This window comes from Manis javanica, chromosome 10 (assembly GCF_040802235.1).
Source record: "Manis javanica isolate MJ-LG chromosome 10, MJ_LKY, whole genome shotgun sequence".
Classification (NCBI taxonomy): domain Eukaryota; kingdom Metazoa; phylum Chordata; class Mammalia; order Pholidota; family Manidae; genus Manis; species Manis javanica.
In genome coordinates, this window is record NC_133165.1 from 109125309 (window position 1) to 109145237 (window position 19929).

General features: G+C 56.9%; 1 protein-coding gene across 4 annotated transcripts; it reads right to left on the reverse strand.

Annotated features, from left to right (window-relative positions):
• Positions 1–478: 478 nt before the first annotated feature.
• IL2RB (interleukin 2 receptor subunit beta) lies at positions 479–18579 on the reverse strand. Of its 4 annotated transcripts, none has more exons than XM_073213856.1 (10): positions 18394–18579; positions 15172–15292; positions 14599–14716; positions 13743–13821; positions 11380–11485; positions 9816–9964; positions 8543–8708; positions 7827–7947; positions 6394–6478; positions 479–3485 (listed from the first exon to the last, which is right to left on the reverse strand). In XM_073213856.1, exons 2-10 carry the CDS (start codon positions 15257–15259, stop codon positions 2727–2729), a joined length of 1671 nt encoding a protein of 556 aa, XP_073069957.1. In that variant the 5' UTR covers positions 15260–15292; positions 18394–18579; the 3' UTR covers positions 479–2726. The 4 variants fall into 4 exon arrangements, with proteins under 4 accessions (XP_073069957.1, XP_017508527.3, XP_073069958.1 ...); XM_017653038.3 differs by having other exon boundaries at positions 7827–7950; XM_073213857.1 differs by having other exon boundaries at positions 14599–14713; positions 18394–18576.
• Positions 18580–19929: the final 1350 nt, after the last annotated feature.

Consider the following 19929-nt stretch of genomic DNA (forward strand, 5'->3'; position numbering starts at 1 on the left):
ATGAATGCCAGATATTGCCACCCATGATCTTGTCCAATTTTTCAGAGCCAAGGGCACTATTATATATTAATATATGTTATATATTAATATATAACATGTGTTATATTTATGGTGTCAGGTGCCCAGAAGGCTACTGAGCAGCCTATGGGTGGGCTTGGGTCAGGTGCCCAGAAGGTTGTGACAGACACCCCAGGTGTGATCAGGTTTCATTATACTTATATTTGTATTATGTTGAATATATTTTTAAGTATATTTTATTTATACTTCATTTTTATTTTCCCGTGAGACCATTTCAGATGGTGCCTGGACACAGAATAAGAAAATCTGACCCCTATTAGTGAAAAAGTTATTCCCTCTAAACTCCGTTTGCTCTCTCTCAAGGAAGATGTCTCTGTTTGGTGTGGCACTGTCTTCAACAGTTTCCCGACACTGGTTAATCTCACCTTTAAATGTAAAACAGCAGATTTCCAACAGGTGATGAACTGAAACATTGTTTTATTGTATTTACTTTTTACAGTTACCTTTTCTTCATAGTGAACATCAGTTTTCCATTTCCAGAAGCAATATAAAGGTTTTTCTTTAAATAAAAGTATTTTGAAGTGAGTTGATTTAAAGAAACATATTAAGTATACAATAACAAAGATGGTACACATGAATCATTAAAAATGTATGTAACACAAATGACCAGGTCTTGAGAAATGTAACCCTCCCAAGAACTCTTCATAAGTGGAGAGATGCAGAGGTTTCCTAGTTCGCGCCAGGACACACAGCAAATATCTGGGCTCGGAGCTTTGGATGGAGGAGCCTTGTAGCCCAGAACATACGGCATTGTATGGTGGGAAGTGGGACTACCGGGTAATTAAGCTCCTCCATGGTCAGGATCCAAGACGCAGACAAACTCAGGAAAGGGGATTTTATTTTGGACATAAGGGAAACAGGAATCCTGAGCGAACAGTAGTAGCCCCCTGGGCAGCAGGAGTCTCTACACCAACAGCCCAGGACTCTCTGCTAACCCTGCTCAGTTCCTCTCTAGCCTTTCAGGGGCGCCTTCTCCACCTGCTCACAGGGGCCAATGCGTTCGAATGTCCTAGACTGAGAGTAATCTGATTGGTCAGCTCAGGCACAGCCTCCCTGATTGGACAGAGCTTCTGTTCCCAGCCACCTCATTGGCTATTGGGCAGCCTATGGGTGGGCTTGTGCCAGGTGCCCAGTCAACTGCGAGCAGGATCCATGAGTGAACACCTGCATTCTCCCAACTCACTTAGCTGGGAGGAGGTCCTGGCCCCCCTTGAGGTTCCTGGGCAAGGAGGAAGGTTGTGACAGACGCCCCAGGTGTGATCAGGGCCAGGGACAGAAGGAAATGAAGTGGAGGGGTGGGGGCGGCACCGAGAAGGAAAAGAGGCCAGTCCTGTGGGAGGGGAAAGACTGCTGAGTGAGGGCACCAGCCTCTCACCAGAGCGAACATGCTGGAACCTAGTGCGCCCGGGGCTCTTCCTCTCGAAGTCTTGACCTTAGAAGAGTGAAGACTCCAAGGGTGATCCTGTGAGATGGATGGTGCCCCCCTGTGTGAAGGCTGCTGGGCGCAGGGTGCCCAGACAAGGTGGTGCCAGATAGTTTACTAATCCATCCAGGGAATACAGTGGGGTGCCAAGTGCAATCTGTCAAGTGCAGTGACTGGCGATGTCCTTCTGGAGGCGGTGTGCCAGCCCCCGAGCTGCAGAAGAGGCCTGTCTGGTGGAGGGTGGAGTGGGTGGGGCTTAAGCATATGAGACTTAAGCATATGAGCCTGTGAAGCAAGCCATTGTGGAAAGATCCAGGCAGTGTCCACGTTCCTGGGGGTTTTGTGCTGATTCCTGGGCCACAGCATTAAGGATGTGGTAGCCAAGCACCCAGAGGTCACATTGATCCCAAGGCTGAAGTGACAGGGCTACTTCTCCGGCCACCTTGTGACCTAAAGAGCCTGTCCCTCCAGCAATGAATATTGAAGTTTGTGCCCATTAATGGAGGCAGTGTCTCCCTCCAAGGGAAGCGAAAGTGACACTTGAAGGATAAGGAGGGTTTTCCACCTAGTTGAGGAAGAAGGGGGCACCCCAGGCACAGGGAGCATGTGTAAAGCTATGGGGACACGAGGGAGCTCCACGTGGCTCAGTAGGACCATTGGGAGGGTTTCAGAAGGGACTGTCCCAACATGGTGCTGGAGGGGCAAAGGCCAGGCCAGGAAGTGGTGCTGAGGAACCATGCGAAGGTTTAACCAAGGGGCAGGATAGCCACATTTTTGTTTTGGAAATAGCACGCTGCTGCCCCCACAAGGGGTGGGAGGGGTGAGACTGAGGCAGGAAGGAGTGAGGAGGCCAGAGCTGAAGACCCCCTGGAGAACCATGAGCACTCTCCCTGAAGAGTAGCTGCAGGCCTGGAGAGGAGGGATGCTTCAGAGGCAAACCCCTTGGGCCTCCGTGAGTGATGAGCTGGTGGGGAGGTCAAAGTGACACTCCCCACCCCCACCCCACAGTTACTGGCTTGCGCTGCAGGACCAGGGAGCAGCAGCTGAAGTTTGGAAGTGAACGGCCGAGTGTGCAGGGCTGGGTTGGGGCCCTCTGAGCCCAGACGTCCAGGGGGCAGTTGGATACAGAACGTCACAGCAGTGGACAAGCCTCGGGGACAGAGACTCCTTAACAGCGCCTGGTGCAACAGTGGGCAGCCACCTACCTCCCACCCCTGGCCTCTGTCTACACCGAGTGAGCTGGGTCCCGATCCTGGAGCTCCTGGAGGGACAGGTAGGCGTCGGTGTTGAGGGTCAGGCAGGAGGGGGGGGCCCTGATCTGGCCTCGCCCGAGATGACTAGCCCAGGGGAAGCCTGCCCCCTGCCCAGGGCCTGGGGCAGGAACCTGCCCTCCCGCCTCTCCCAGGGCATGCTCCAGCGGTTGCTGGGAGTCCACCAGGTCCGGAGCTCCTGGGGACTGAGGCCCCAGGGGCTGGGTAGCTTCATCTTGGGGTGCTTCCTCTGGCAGGGAGGGGGCCAGACTTTCTTCACCAGCCCCAGGGACCCCTAAGGCAGTGTTTGAGAGGCCTGGGCCCCTGAGGAGACTTGGGGAGAAGAACAGCAGGTCGTCCCCGGGGGGGAAGGTGCAGTAGGCATCGTCCTGCCCTGGTGGAGGCAGCAGAGGCGGGAGAAGAGACCCCTCAGGTGCTCCGGGCCCACCCTCTCCGGGCTCCTCTGTGCAGGGGTCATAGGTGAAATACACCTGGCAGGCCTCAATCTCCAGAGCATCAGGGAGGTGGAAGAAGAAGTAGCCCTGGTTGGTGAAGCAGCTGGTCAGAGAGTGGCCGCTGGTCTCGGATGGGGGCAAGGGCGCCACCTTGTCCTGCTGCAGCAGGAGCAGCTGTGCAGCCTTGGTGTCCCTGTCCATCACCTCCAGCGGGGAGATTTCCGGCGCCACGCCACTGGGGCTGAAGGAGGACGAGGGGAAGGGCGAGGAGAGCCACTTCTGCCAGGAGAAAGAGCCACGGAGGGTGAGTGTGAACAGCTCCTCCACACCTTCAGCAACGACTCCTAACCCCTCCTCCTGCAGTGATCCCCTCAGGGCTGCCCCCTCTGAGAAGCCCTCCCTGACAGTCCCTCCCTCCCCACACTGGCTTGGGGACCCCCTGCTCAGCCCAGGAAGGGTGCTTGCCCACAGGCCCTCCTGCTCACTGTAGGTGCCCAGTCCATGAGTGTCTGTTTCTCAAGCACCTACTGTGAGCCTGGTGCTGCCTCGGTACCGAGGATACAGCAAAGGGTTGAATCCTGAGTGTCTGATGGGGACTGGTGAGAGTGTGAATCAACCAATCAATGCCAGAGCAGAAGGGGCCCTGAGCACACGTCTTGGGTACCTCACTGATGCCCAGAGAGGGGGTGTGCCTGGCCCTGACCCCACCGCCAGCTGGTGGCACAGCTGGGATCCAGACATCTACTCACATGTTGTGGGAAAATATCAGGTGGGGAGCAATGCCCCCCAATTTTCCTGTCCCTCTCAGTGCCCTGCAGTCCTTACCTCCATATATTTCCTCCCCAGAGAGAGGAAAGAGCCCATCAGAGCACTTCTCTGTTGCTCTGGAGTCCAGAGAGCCCTGGTGAGGAGTAGGGACACCCAGGTTCCAGTCCTGGCCCTTACTTTCACTAGCTGCTTAAGTCTGGGCAGGTCACTGCACCTCTCTGAGCCTCAGCTTCATACCAGTTTGCTGCCTCTCTCCTGACTTCCTCCCTGTGGGCTGGCAGGGAGATGCCAAGTAAAAAAGCAATTGTGGTAACACTTGGCACAGGTGAAATGCAGACTACCTGCAGAGGTGTGGGGGACTGCAGACCCCTCAGGGTAGAGTGGTGGGGACCTTAGGTGGGTGCGTTTGAGAAGGCCACCAGCCCTCAGTCCTGGAGGCCCTCGGCAACTGGGCTGTGGTCCCCTGTGCACAGGGACCAGGCCTGATGGGTTCCCTCTGCACACCTGTGCCCTGCACAGGGCCTGGGGGCCCAGTGAATATATTTCAGAAGGGTTAATGGACTAGTGGAGAAACATCTGGTTCTCCCTGACCAGGGTGAGTTCCAGGAACTGAGATGCCTGTTACACACATGTGTACACACCACTCAACAAAATCCACACCTTCCCCCAAACCAGGAGTTTGTGTTACCGGAGAAAAGGCCAAGGGAAAGAGGCAGCGAGGGCGACCTAAGCATAGCAAAGAAGGGTAGTGGCCAGGAAGAGCGGGACGCTGCAAGGGAGGGCCGGGGCAGGGGTTCCCACATTGGAAGAGGCAGCAGGGGTAGGGCCAGCCGTGCGGAGCCTGAGGCCAGGAGGGGAGGCCAGTACTGTGTGCCAGGCCTCACACGGCCCCTCAGAGGTGTGTGTGGTCAGCCACTTCCTGGGCCTGGGCCTCTGTCCACAATGCCTAGAAGTGGATGGGTGGGGCACACAGAGAAACTCGCCTCACTTCACACATACACTTGCACACTGGCATGCACACTCCCAGGTCCTGGGCAGGGCAGTGGTGGAGCAGAGGGTCCTGGGGTGGAGAGAGAGGAGCAGACCTCTCATTCAGATGCACAGAGAGTGGGGTTTCTCTTGGCCAGCCCCAACCTCCAGCCACATCATGCATCCCCAGGGCCCAGTGGGGATGCCTCCTCCACACAGTAGGCATCTAGGTCTGGGGATGGTGTCATGGGAAGATGGAGTGTTTGCAGCTCTCTAGGAAGGAGCCCAGTGCCACCTCCAAATGTTCCAGGTCCATAGAGTCAAAAGGACTTCCCACTGGAAGAGGATTGAAGGTGTATCTAGTCCAGCCTCCAACCAATTCCAATGTAGGAATCGCTCCTGCCATATTTCTGACACATTGTCAGCCAAAGCTTGCTTGAATGCCTCTATTGATGGGGAGCTCATGACCTTTAGTGCTTAAGGAGGAATTTTAAGGAGATACCTTCCCCTGCATCAAGAGTACTACAGGTAAGGTATCCCAAGTCTTCCAAATTTTCCAAAAAATTCCAGAAGGGGCCTGGATCAGCCCTGATAGAGAACTCCAAAGCCAGCTTGTGGTCACTCTAGGCCAGTATGGCTTTCCGGCCCCTCAGCACTCCCCCTGACCTCCCCACAGCCCCAACCTGAGCTCCCCCTGACCCCCAGACCCAGGGAGCCTAGAGAGTAGGGTGGTAGAAGCAGCCCACCCCCTCCCCCTACCGCTTGAAGCTTCTGTGTTGAATAGGGGGAGGGCTGGGGGGAGACAGTAAGCCGTAAAGGAGCTCCGTGTTACTGCACTGTGGGCCTGCAATTTTCAGGGGAATCTGTGTTTTCTGACTGCAAATGGCTAGAGGACCTGTTAGCCCCTGTGACAGGATATGGAGCCTGTCCAGGGGTCTTCTGTAGGGGCTGAAGGAAGCACTGTGCCCCCGGAGCGGATCTGCACATGTCGTGGGTGGGGTGAACTCGTCCCTGGCAAGTCCTGCTCGGCCAACAGATTGGTGACAGGAGTTCTAGCTAGTGTCCCTTGGGCACTTACTGTGTGCCAGGCAACGTTCTCAGAGCCATCCATGTAGCAACACGTCTCCTCCCCATTTTACTGGGGGAAGCTGAGCACAGAGAGGTTCTCTGACTTGCCCAAGGTCTCAGAGCAAGGACGGGGCGGAGCCAGGATTAGAACCCAGGTAGTCTTGCTCAGACAGGAGGTACCATTCAGTCTGAAAACACTGGTGCTAGAGCCAGGGAAAGAGGCCCCCAGCCATCCGGGGGGCTACTCACGTCAGCATTTGTCGCCTCTCCCTCTGGCCCTGCCTCCCCAGCCACTCACACCACTGCCCGCCCTCCGGCCAGCCCAAGGCGACCGCTGGGTACAGAAGCTGCCTACTTCTGTATTCCACCCCCAGACTCCTACCTGGAAATCTCCTCCATGCTCTGAGCTCAGCTGGGAAAAGAACTCAGAGGGGTCTGGGATGTGACACTTCAGAACCTTCTTCAGCCTGAACAGGGGAGAAGGAGGGAAGGAGGGTGAGAAGGGAAGGGGGACACGGTGTTCTGCCATCAGTGCACAGCTCCAGGGCAGGCCACGCAGCCACGCCACCTTCATTCGTTTACAGTCAGTAGTGATTGAATGCCCAGCAAGGGAGGGTACTGTGCTGGCCAATGGGGATATAAGAACGGCGGGCAGAGGAGGTCCTGCTCACGAGGAGCTGACATTCTCACGGGAGATAGACACAAACCAGGTGTGCAATGTTACCATTCCTTCTGTGGGGACGAAAAGGAGAGTTTTATGCAAGAGAATAAAGTGCGGTGGGGGACCACACAAAGCCAGAGTGGTCCAGGATGGAGATGGCTGGAGCAGAGTGAACCAGGAGCGGGCGGGGGGAGAAGGGAGGCCAGAATGTGGGCATTATAGTCAGGGCTGCCATGGATGGTGGTTCAGGTTGTGTACTACCCCAGGGCACGTTGTTTTGAAGAGGTGGTGAGTGATGGCTGAGTTCCAGCCCACGCTCTGCTTGCCAAGCTGAGTGCCCTGCTCTCTGTTGCATCTGCCCCAAGATGTGTGCCACAGCCTCAAGGCCCTAAAAAGCCTGGCAGCCACTCCCTTACTCCCTTCTGGTTTCTGGCCACACTGGCATCCCTGCAGTCTCAGATCCTGGATTGCTGCTCCCTACCTCCTGCCCAGGGCCTTTGCACCTGCCATTTCCTCTGCCTGGGATGCATCTTCATCCCCTCTACCCTGCCTGGTTAGCTCCTCCTTCAGATTTCAAGGGAATCATTTCCTTGGGTAAGCCTCCCCTGGCCATGTCTCAGCTGAGGTTCCTCTCCCTGTTTCTGCTCCTGATCTATCTGGTACCTTCCTTCACCACCCTAATCACGCCACATCACTGTATATGTGTATAATTAATAGCGTCTGCCTTCCTGCACAGGACTGTGAGCTCTATGAAGCCACTCATTTGCCCATGTGTTCCCAGCACACAGCACCAAGCCTGGCACTGAGCCAGGCTCAGAAAATAAAGGAATAAACGAGTGAATGCCCAGACCTAGATAGACCCACGAGGACCCACACACGCAGACCGCTGCATGTGCACACACCCACCCAACTCCTGAGAGCAGTGCTGGGGCAGAGCCCGGGGACTCTCCCTCCCTACTCCCCTCAGCTGGCTGCACTTGGTCCATCTTTGGGGGTGGGTCACAGGGAAAGGCCAGGTGGTAGACAGGAAGGTCTCTTGGAGGGCAGAGAGAACACCGGGGTGTCTGAGTGGGGGTCTCAGCCCGGAGCCTGACCTGGCGAGGGAGGTATGTGGGTCAGGTGGGGCCTGACGGGTGGGAGGGGAGCGCTCTTACCATGGCCCCGTGTACCGGCAGTTAGCCAGCAAGCAGACTAGGATGACGAATCCTAAGGCTCCACTGAGGCCTATGAAGATGTGTTCCAGCCAAGGGAGGGTCAGAGCCTTCTTCCCAGGGCCTGCTGGGCAGGAGGAGAAGCAGGAGAGGGGTTAGAGAAGCACCTGCACCCACCCAGATCACTCTAGCATCCCCCTGCCCCCAACCGGGTGCAAAGGAACAGGCTGACCTCTGACCCAAGGCCTTTGCAGGGTCCCAGCTGGCCCAGCAGACCTGCTGTGTGCCACACCAACATGGGGCACGGTATGGCTTCAGCACAGAAACACTGCCTCAGTATCATGGCACCCATGGTAGAGATGAAGAAACGGAGGCAGAGAGGTAAAAGCAGCCCACCCTGACCCTGCAGAAACCAGGAGGTTGAAATTGCATGGCAGAGAAACTGAAAGAGCCTTTCTGGCCTCCCTACTAACTCACAAAGCCATGGGCAAGTCCTATCCCCTCACTGAGCCCCTGTTCCCTTTTGTAAAATGGGCACAATCATGTCCACGCTGCCCACCCTGCAGGGTCACATCAAGTGAGCCAGTGACGGCAGATGAATATCGGTGTAGCTGAGCTCTGTACCCCACCTTAGGCCTTCCCCGCCAGCTGCGCAGAGCCACAGCCCAGCCGCCCCCTCCCCGTCCCAGCTCTGTCCCATCCCTGCTGCCCACTGGTACCTGCAGGCCTTGTCCTGAAGGCCAGAGGTTCGCTCCAGGGGCTCCAAGTCTTACGGTCTCCTTGCTGGGACCTGACCCGCACTTGAAATTCATACAGCGTGTCCGGAGTGAGTGTCTCCAGGGCGATCCAGTGCTGGTTCTGCCTGAGCCTCCTCAGGGATTTCTCCTGGTGCAGAGATAGGGCCGTCAGAGCAGAGGAGACCCCCTGCCTACCTCCCCCACCTTGGCAGGGCCGGCCCAGAGGCTGAGCAAAGCGGTGCCTTCCTTTATCCCCACTTGCCGCGCCCTGCTCCTCTGACCCCCACCATCCTGCCCAGTTGCTGAGGTCCCGGACCCCGGGGTCATCCTAACTCCCCCACCCACCCCCTGCATCCAGGGCCCTCCACCGATCAGCTGGATCCATCCCTGGAGCCTTCCTCTCTCCTCTCCTCCTGCCTCCAAGTCTGAGCTCCCACCCTTGGTTCCGTGCTTCCATCCTCGCTCTGCTACAGTCTATTCACACGACCAGAGAGATCTTTCCAGAAACCTCTCCCACCTCTGGAGCCCTCTCTTTGCTTCTGTCTGGTTCCCCAGACACACAGGCACTGTCTTGCCTTTGCAGAGGCTCTTTCTACTGTTTGGAAAACCTTCCCCAAATGTTTGCAGTGTCAGCTCCTTCTTGACCCTTAGATCTCAGAGTGACCTTCCCTGGTCACGTGTGTCTGAAGTCAGCTGTTCCAGGCCCCCCCACAAATGCAATGTCCCATTTAATTTTCATGATGGTGCTTAGCAATGTCCCTCGGTCGGTCTGTGTTTCACAACCATCCTGCCCCCACCCCACGTGAGTTCCCTGAGTGCAGGGAGCTTGTCAGTCTCATCCTCCACTCTCCCTGGCATCCAGCACATAGTAGGTACTCAGTAAATGTTGAGTGAGTGGGCAAGCCCCTAAAGGAATGAGTAAGTGACTGAATAAGGGCAGATCCCCAGTGGACCTGGCCCATGCTGGATTTGGGGAGTGGGAAGGTGGCTTCCCAGGGCCTCTGGAATCTCACAGAGAGGGCAGTCGCCTGCCTCTTGGCTATGTAAAACTTGCCCTGGTGCCAGCCTAGAATCTGCCACCAGCTGGGACTCGGTTGTCAGGAGGCACGTGGAGGGAGGGAGGCTGGAGCAGGCAGTTCAGAGGAGAGGCGGGGGCTGCCTGGGGGCTGCTGTGGCTTTGCTGAGATGAAGGATGGACAGGGGGCCAGGACCAGGGGGAGGACCAGGGCAGGCTGGCACTGGGCCATATACTCACCTCCCAGCTGTGGCCTGGGAACCTTGTCTGGGTCTCAAATTCCAGGTATCTTTCAATATAGTGGGAGAACTGGGAGACCTTCCAGGTTATGTTGCATCTGTGGATCTCTAGGTTGGTGACTTGAAGGGAGTTGGGGGCCATCAGGCGAACTGGAGGCAGAAGAGAGGAAAGGGAAGCAAGTGTGGGGGATGCTGGGTCATGATGCTGAGATGATAAAGCCGAGAGGTGCCCCCGCCTCCACCTTTGCACCTGCTGCTCTCCTTCCCGGCAGGTTGCCACTCAAGTAGTGCCTGTTTGGATAAGGCTTCCCTGACCACCCACTGCTCTCTATACCCACCCCCACCAGTTTTATTTTTCTTCCTAGCACTTATCACCACCTGACATGAAATAGCTGTTTTTGGTTCTTTATTTCTTCTGTCTCCCCCACCAGACTGTGAGCTCACCGAGGGCAGGGACTTTGTTCTCGGATGCATCTTTGGTGCCCAGAACACTATCTGGCACGTAAAATAGGTGCTTGATTAAACATCTGCGGAATGGATAAATCAAGGCAGCCTTTCTCTGCACTCAGAATTGATCTAAGAGTTTTACATGGGTCATCTCATTAATCTAATTTAATCCTATTAATCTTCATGATTATAAGATTTTATTATTCTGGAGTTAAATTGATCAAAGTTTTTATAATTCAGAGAGTCTGCAGTACTACACAAATACTAAGTTAATGTTTATTGAGCATGCACTAAGCACTTTCTGTATCCTGGCTCATAGACACCTTAATAACAACCATGTACGGCAGGTAACTGATTATCCTCATTTTACCGGTGAGGAAATGGGGGCTCAGACATGTTAAAATCTGCCAGTCAGATCACACTCAGTTAAGGCAGGACTACATTTAGAACCCTACATGGGCCTCACCCTCTGCCCCAGCTCTTCCCTAGAGATGGTCTCCAAGTCTTGGGGGGAGGGGCAAAGGGCTGGGGATGGAGATGGGCACTCAGTCATTCAACAAACCTCCCCAGACCACTGCTGGGATCAGGCTAGTGCTGGGTACTTGGAATGGAGACATAGGGTCAATGAGGCAGTGGTTTTGCCCTCAGGGAGCTCACAGACCAGTGAGGGAGACAGACATAATGACACAGTGATGACCCACGACATAAACACCCTGAAAGAGGAGGTACAAAGGGCTGGGAGAGTCTAGTAAGGCCTCCTGGAGGAGGTGACCCTTCATTGAGTCTTGAAGAGTGAAGGGGAAATTCTCCCCATGGAAAGAGCCTTGCAGATAGTAGGGCCAGCATGTGCAAGGGCTCAGAGGCATGGAGGGGCAAGTTGCATTTAGGTGCTGGCCTTTGGTTGGCCAGAAGGAGAGGAGAGTTAGAGAGAGAGAGGGCAGGGTCCTGAGCAGCCTTGAATGCCAGGGGTAAGGATTGGGACTTCATCCCGAGGGTAGTAGACCATGAGAGGCCACGTGCAGGTGTGGACAAGCACTGGAATAGGAAGGACCGCAGAGGGGAGACAGGGAAGGAGGTGCCCACTGTACCTCCAGCCCCACCTGGGGTTCCTCACTCACGGTTGTCAAAGGGCTTGAAGTCCTGGGTTGTCACCATTCTCCACCTCTTCCCTTCGAGGCACAGCACGCTCATGTTAACGACGTCAGCCCTGGTCAGTGTCTGGGACTGCAAAGGAAGAAGGGCAGCGGTGTAATGCCAGCAGCCGGGGGAGGGCAGAGGCCCTCAGGAGGAGGACAGGGGAGGCCAAGAGGGGAGACCAAGGCTACAACAAAGGTGGAACCCCTCCACATGCTCCCCCACTAAGACAGGGGCAGCAAACTTCCATAAAGGGTCAGAGGGCAGTGGCTTTGCAGGTCATGTGGTCTCTGCCACAACTACTCCACTCTGCTGTTGTGTGAAAGCAGCCAGAGACAACATGTAAGAGAATGTGCATGGCTGTGTGTCTAAAACTTTATTTACAAAAACGACAACAGGCAGAATTTTGGCCTATGAGCCTTAGTAGTTTGTCAACCCTGATCTATGGTGAAGTGAGAGGGAGTTCCCCATCACAAGAGGTGTGCAAGCAGGATGAGCCCCCCAAGAAGGTGGAGATCTGGAATTGTACCCATGCAATAGCTTTGAGTGTGAAAACCTCCGTCCCACCATCTCCTCCCACCCCCCAGCTTTCCTGGAAGTAAGTGGCCAGGTATCGAGCCTCTCCTGTGGGCAGGCCCTGCTCAGGTATTTTAGCCACTTCTTGGCTGATGCTCCAAGCCGTCCAGACCCCTACTGCAGGTGAGAAACCTGAGGCTGGAGCTGGTTAAGGGACTTGCCCAAAGTTCCCCATCTGGTCAGCAAGGGAGTCCAGATTCAAACCCAGGTCTCTGCAGCCACAGTCCCGCCGAGAGAATGTGGCCTCGTCCCTTCACTCCCGACCAAGGCTGCCGAGGGAGCAGCTTATGGCGGCCTGCTCCCCTTGCAGAGGGCAGCCCTGCAGGAGGCGGGTCGGGTGCAGGCCCTGCTAGGCTCTGGGGCCTGGGGTCTGGAGTGGTGTTTTGGGGCCCAGGCCCCCGGACACAGTCTTCCTGCCCTGCTGCTGGGTCCACTATGAGCAAACCTTGAACCTAATGGTCACAGTTCCCAAAGCTGGGAATAATTCCTCCTGCTCCATTCCAAGGACCTCGCTCCAGGCTTCATCTACCTGATGGGGGACAGTTTTCCCAGATGGCAATGGTATCACCGTCATTATTATATTGTTGTTGTAAAGATGCCTATCATACATTCTGTTGAGCACTTCCTCAGTACCTGGCCCTCTTCTAAGCACGTCACGTGTATTGCCTCATTAGTTCTCTCCACACCCATAAGATGGCCACTTTTACTATTCTTGTCCTACGGCTGAGGAGGCTGACACACAGAGAGGCCTAAGGACTTGCCTAAGGTCACACAGCTAGGAAATGGTGCGGCCCAGACCTGAAGCCAGACCATCTGCAGGGCTCCCAGGTCGGGCAGAGCAGTCTGCTTGCAGAGGCAGTGCCCTAATCAGTTGCACCATGGGAACCCATATCCACATTCTCCTACCCCTTGGCAATGTGTACGACCTAGTGATGGTTGGAGAATGGGGCCTGGGCATCTCTGGTGCCCATTGCTGCCAAGGAGGGTTTGACAGACTATAATTTCATGCACACCCACTGGGACACGGCCATGCACCCTTCAAAAGCAGCCTAGTGCAGAGGTGGAAGGGCCTGGCTGGGTGCTGACAGACTTGGGTTCAATCCCACTTCTGCCACTGCCTGGCTGACCTTGGGCAGGGACAGCACCTCTCTGAGCCTCAGTTTCCTCAGTGGTAAGGAGGGGGAGCTTGCTGGCGCCCACCCGCAGAGTCGCAGGATCCACTGACAGTACTGTCAGGTGCATGCTCTGTTCTGGGTGGTGTTCCCAGTGCTTTAACCTCAGAATAATCCTGCAAGGCAGGTACCATTATCATTCCCATTTACCAAGGGGAAACTGGGACTCAGAAGTTGCTCAGTGTTCCACAGCTGGTACACAGCAGAGCCAGGACTGGAACCCAGACCTGCAGCTCCCGAAACCACACTTTTAACCGCACACCACCCTGCACTTGAAGTCAGATGGGAGTGTTATTGACACTGGATGCTCTCCCCACATGATGCGTTGTACAGAAGCATTGTGGGACCCGCAGAGCATGGAGCACACAGTGGGAGCAGAGCCAGAACCGGCAAGCCTCACACACAGAGCCCTGGCCCCAGGTCAGGCCCGGTCCAGCCTTTGGACACTGCTGTCTTTCCTTCTGCCTCCCCAGCCCCAGGCAACCCGCTCTGCCACTGTCCCTGGCCATTGGGCTGGCTGGGCCCCGCTCCTCGCTGGAAGGACACCCCTCTGTGCCCACCCTCACCCTGGGCCTCAGCCCTCAGCTTCAGCTACTCACATCTGGGGATCCAAGGATCAAGTTACAAGTCCAGGATGCCGGCCTCACCAGGAGCAACTCACAGGACTTGTTCCAAGGCCTTTTAAAGCAAACGAATCTCTTAGAAGAAAAGGAGGGACCCCCAGAGCTGGCCCTCAGGTGGTACCCCATGCAGCCAGGCTGTCTGGGTGCCCACCTGAGCGTGGGTGCCCCTTCCCTCCCTGCTGCACCTCCCGTACCTCTCCCTGCCCTCCCCATCCCCCAGGCAGCCTCCGTGATCTTCTAGAAACAAGCAGTGCAGACACTTAAAGCCCTCCAGGCTTCCACGGGTCTGACTGGGCCTTTGGAGCCCTGTAGGACAACCACCCACCCAGAAGCCAGAACCAAAACCTAAAGCCCCCTTTGCCACTGCCACCAGGATGTTTAGAACACGGCATCGTCTTCACTGACTCCCAGCCTGTCTTCCCAGCCACGCTCCAGGCCCCTGACCCCACCACTGCCCTAGGAGTCTCAAATCTCAGGCTACTCAAAAGGCTTGGGGAACCCCTTTCCTCCCCCCATGCCTCTGAAGTCGAGTCCAACCTTCTCAGCAGGCTCACAGCCTAGCGTCCCCAAACTACCTTGTCATGTCCAGCCCCTTCATCAAGCCTGGCCCCCCCACACCACACTCCTACATAGGTTCCAGGAGTGTCAATATCTGACTCCCACATTTCCAGACTTATGTGATACTGCAAGTCTGTGGGTCCTATCAGCCCAGGATTCTTAAAGTGCAGCTATCTTGGAGTCTGAGATTAGGATTCCAAGAGTCTAAAAGTCCGTGATTGTAAGATCCCGCCATGCTGAGTTCTGCAGCTGTGCCGGACGACCCCACACTCACCGTTTATCTGGCTGGGCGTGGATGTGGCAGGACGTGGCCTGCTGGCCCCCATCCTGGCTCCAGACACAGGAGATGTTGGCTCTTGAGTTATAGAAGCATGAGAGCTTGGACGTGTCTGCTGGTGAGATGAGCTGTGAGTGGCTGGCGGCAGGACGCCCACAGCCCTCTGGGGCTTGCCCACCACCCCTGCTTCCCTGTACCTGGTGCCTGCCAGAGGAAGAGATAGGCAAGCCTGACAGGCAGAGAAGGGGTTAGTGGACCCACTTCAGAAAGGACAAAATTGAGCCCCCGAGCCTGCAAGGTCCCGCAGGCAGGCTGAGGCAGGGCAATGACAAGAAGCCAGTATCTTCCTGCGGCTTGGAGAGGCACGTGGGTACCGCGGAGGCAGGATGGGGGAACCGAGGGGGGAGATGGACGGCTGATCTCTGATCCCATTGCCCTCCAGCCCCTCCCCTGCCTCTTTCCCCTGCTGACGGTTCTTTTGCCAAGAAGCAGGGGTCCCTAAGGGGTTCTAGAAGGGTGCTGGCTTCCTTCCCAAGGGAAAGCACAGCTGTTCAGCTGCCAGGTCCTCACCGTTCATCACTGCGGATGCCCGAGGTATGGCCAGGGGCAGCAGGAGGGTAAGGAGGGACAGATGCCAGGACAGAGCAGGGTCTGCCATCACATCCAGGGCTGGGAGCTGGGGAAGGGGTCCCTGGAGGGAAGAAGAAGGGGAGGAGGCGCAAGTGAACACACAGCCCTCCCCACGCACGCTCTGGGAGGCAGGCTGGGCCCCTCGCACTCTGGGGGTGCCCTCTGCTCCCCACCATGCACCTGCCCACTCCTCTGCTTCCCAAATGCTCACACACTTCCTTCAGAGATTCAGGGGTCCACACATTGTCAGACCTGAAGAGGCTCTCTGAGCAAGCCCAACGCCTTGCTCAAAAGCTGGGGAAACAGACCCAGGAAGGAGAAAGAGCTGCTTGTGTTCATACAGAGAGGCCAACACAGAGCTGAGCTTAGAGCCCACCTCCTCCCTGCCCTGCTTCCCCCTTAACCACACCAAGAAACATTCACTGAGAGGTTCCAGTATATCAGGCTCTTTTAAACTCTTTTAAGGGAGCAATAAGAGCATCTGCTTGAGATACTCTTAGTATCCCCATTTTCAGAGGAAGGAACTGAGGCACAGAGAGGTGAAGTCACCTAAGGTGACACAGCAGATACGGGTCAGATGTGAAAGCTGCTCCAGGGCAGACAGCCTGAAGCCCAGGCAGGGGCCCTCTGCTCCTGTTACTTCCCTGACTACAGCTCCCCACCCACCCAGACATTTCACACTATCAATAAACATGTTCTGATTAGCTCAAAGCAATACTTGCAGTGTAGACGGAGCACTCACGCTCTACACACACTGGCTCATCTGTTCTGCCCAGCAGCTCAGGGGGTGGGCGCTTGCATTATCCCCTTACGCAGATGATGAGACCAAGGCTTCAGGTCCTTAACCTGCCCAAGGTCACATGTGCAGGAGAGGCCGAACTGGATCCATCCCCAGGCTCCCAAGGCCTGTTTGCTCATATTATTCTGCCTGTGCTGACCCCAGCCCAGGCACTGGTGCCAGAGGGATGGCTGACAGCTTCCCTGCCCCAGGCAGTCAGAGCCCAGCAGGGGCGCAGGCCGACTGCAGGATCCGGCCTGGGTGTGGAGAGGAGCTCATAGAGGTTCCCATGGGCTCCTGTTTGCCTGGTCTGCTGTCTCTGTAGGAGGGTGAGCCAAGGGTTGGGCTGGTTGTCTCTCTCTTTGTACCTCCAACAGCACAGGGTACAGGCTGGGACCCCAAAGGGTGCAAAGTCCAACACAGGGTCTCCCATCAAGTCCTCTGTGCCACTTATTCCCCGACTTATGACCCAGGGGCTTAGGCACCACTGATTCCCTGGAGGGTACTGCCCATGGCCAGGCCCCAGCAAGCAGGGCAACCCCATGCCCAGGACAGAAGCTGGCACAGAGCCTCAGGCTGAGAGGAGGAACGTGGGGACAAGATCACAGAAGGTCAGGGCCAAACCACAGCCCAGCAGAGGCCAGCCAGGCAGAAGCGGCATTGTCTAGAATGAGCTCCCTGCCCCCCACAGCCAGAATGTCCAGCAGGGTACACCAAGTGGGCCAAGCCTGGGGAGGAGTGCCTGGAAGCGGCCAGAGGGGGTCGGGGCTCCTAGCAGTCACTGAGGCTGCACCCTCCTGCAGAGGAGGACACTGAGTTTCAGAGAGGGTAAGGAACCTGCACACAGTCACAGAGCAAGGAAGAGGCCCAGCCTCGGGGAGAGCAGGTGGGACCTGAGCCCCAAGCACCCTCTGTCCTGGTTCTCATCACACCCACACACCCTGCCCTTCATGAGCAAAGCTGCTCCCACTCCCTGACTCATTAGGTCCCCACCACAGCTCTGGGAGGAGGGTGTCAGCATCCCCATTTGATAGATGCCAAGACCAAAGCTCAGGGCTGTCCAGGGGAACTTGATTCAGAAGTCATCTGATTTCAAGATAGAAGATGATACTGATAATGGCAGTGATGATGGTGAGGATGACAGAGAGGAGGCGGCGGGGGTTACACGCTGTCCACTCACCCTCGGTGCCCGGCACTGTTATGAGCACTTTGCACGGGTTACCTCATCCAGGCCGCGCAGCAGCCCTGTGAGTAGGCGCTCTTATGGCTCCTTTTCCCGGATGAGGAGACTGACGCACATGTAACGCTCTTGCCCAGGCTACATGGTGGGTAGAGCCGGGACTGGAACCCAGTCAGACACAGCCTGAGGCCCCACCAGGGCTGACGTTGCGGGGTGCATGGGGGCTGAGGGAGAAGGTGACGCGGGACAGAAGCCAGAGACCCTCCCCTGACCTCTGAACTTGATGACCTTCTCCTCTGGTGACTCCCTAGCCCCCTCCCCACCCACACACCCAAGACGCACATAGACAGGGCTGCCCCTTGCTGTATATCTCCAGGAGCACCGCCCTCACTGGACTCAGGATCCTGGCTGTGGGGGAAGGAAGGGGGCCCTTGGGGATGGCTCTGTCCCTCAGCCACCCTACCCACTTGGTGCTCTGGGCACCACTGAGGCTGAGAGGGAAGATAGCACGACCTGCAGACAGCCCCAGAGATGGAGTCCATCCCCCTGGTGGTCCTTGGAGACACCACTGGCCTGCCCAGCCACACAGCCAAGTAAGGGACGAATCTGGACTCAACTCAGGGCTCTGGCCTCCAAACCAGGGCTCCCAGTGACCTCCCAGCACACCCCACTTCATAGCCAGGTCCAGAGGGGCCCGTCTCTCCTCCCTCCCCCAGCAAGCCACCTGAGGAGCACTTTACACAGGGGCCTCCCCAGTGGGGCCCATTCCACAGATGTCAGGAAGCGGCTGCATCTCTCCCACCCACATCCCGCGCCCTCTCTGGCACCCTGAGGCTCAGATGGTCATCCTCCTCCTGGACCTCCAACCCTCCCCACCCTCTGGGCTGGGGAGTGGGGCTCAACCAGGGCCCAGGAGGCTCCTCACCCCGAAGCAGCCTCCAGCCTCCCCCAGGGTGGGCTGCGAAGGAGGGAGAGCCTAGCTGGGGACCAGGAGCCGGGGGAGCAGGGCCTGCTCCAGCCCCAGGAGACTGAGATGAGGCTGGGGGTGAGTGCTGGGAGGGGGCCGCGCAGGCAGAAACCGCCTTGAGTCTGTGCCACAGCTGATACTTATCCCCAGGACCTTCATTTCAGCCCCTCTGGCTGGGGGTAGGCGCTGGGAGGGAGGCCCTGGATTCAGAGGGACCGGGCAGGCGGTGGGTGTCACCTGGCTGAGACATGGGGCTGCGGCGTGCTCTCTCCACTTCTGTCCGCTGCTGGGACCGCAGCCATCTCCCCAGGGCCCTGCTCTGGCTCTGCCGCCCAGGTAGCAGCGGGCTGCTGGGCCAGCAAAGACTAAAACCCCAGGGCCAGCCCACTTCCTGTGCAGAGGACAGAGGGGGCAAGGCTGGGGGTGAGGAGGTGGGAAGATGAGGCTGGTGAGAAAGCCTGAAACTCCCGGAGCACCTAGGGGCCCGATAAAGATCTCCCTCCTCCGCTGGGGGCGGAGCACCGCGGGGGCTGTGGCGGCAGACGCACCGTACACGCTCGCAAGGAGGCACCTTGCTGCACACCGCGGCCCAAGGGGGTGCGGCCCCTTCTTTTCCCACCCCCATCCGCCCTCACGCAGGCCCCCCTCCCCCGGCCCCTGACACCTCCATCCAGTCACACGCACCTACTAACGCCCAGGCCTCACACCAACATGCCCTTTCAGATGTCCCCGAGCGCATCTTGCCCGACCCCACCCACCCCTTGGAGGCATACTTCTCACCCAGCCTTCCAGGAAGCCCCTCGCTTACTTTAGCATTCAGAGGTGACTATTTGTAGGGGCTTTTTGAACAATTTAATGGCCAGTTTTTGAACATTCCAGAACCCCCCCTGATCCTCTCAAGTCACAGTTCCTAATCCCTTTTTCTCCCTTTAGGGGAGGGAGTGCGGGTCAGCACGGGACTTTTTTTTAAATAATGAAAATTTATGGCCCCCTCTAGACAGGTTCACGTCTATTCAGTATGACAAGTCAGGGAGCCGTGAGGGTCCGTCCAGCGTCCAGCAGCAGCAGCTCCACTTTCCCCCTTTCTCTTGATTCTAATGGTCCTGCTTCCCCCCCCGGGTGGGGGGCTGGGCGGGGGGTGGGGTTCAGCCTCTGTCTTTCAGAGAAGAGAAGAGGGAGAGCAGGTGGGGGAGTGGGAGGGCAGCTCCGCAGGGCCGCCTGTCTGCGCAGAAATGAGAAGGCAGAACTGAAGCCCCTCAGGCCTGACCCCCTGGGAACGGGAACTGGGATCAGGAGGGCAGCGCTGCTGGGCAGAGCGAGACCCAAGCTCAAGGCCTCGTGGAAGCCACGCGACTGCCTTCCTGGGCTGCCATGTCCGCGTCCACACCATAGAACGAGGTGGTACCAGCTCCTGCCCCGTGTGCTGCGCGGCCTGAACAGCAGGAGTGCCTGGAGCGCCTCACACCACCACGCAGAGCAGGCGCCCGATAACCCCACCGCCCGGCTCCCGGGGCGCAGGGCTTTCTGGCTGCAGAAGGGGGTGGTAGTAAACACAGCCACCACAAAGACTGGAGTGATAGCCAAGATTTAATAAGCCTAGAATATTTCTGGAAGCTTCTCAGGAAACTGGGGAACATGATTCTCCCGGGGAGGAAAGACCGAGGAGGAAGAGATAGGAAGGGGATTTTCACTACAGACCCTCTCCTGCCACCTCAACTTATTTCCTGCCCCAAATTAAATGAATTCAGTTAAAACTTTTCCAAACACATATAA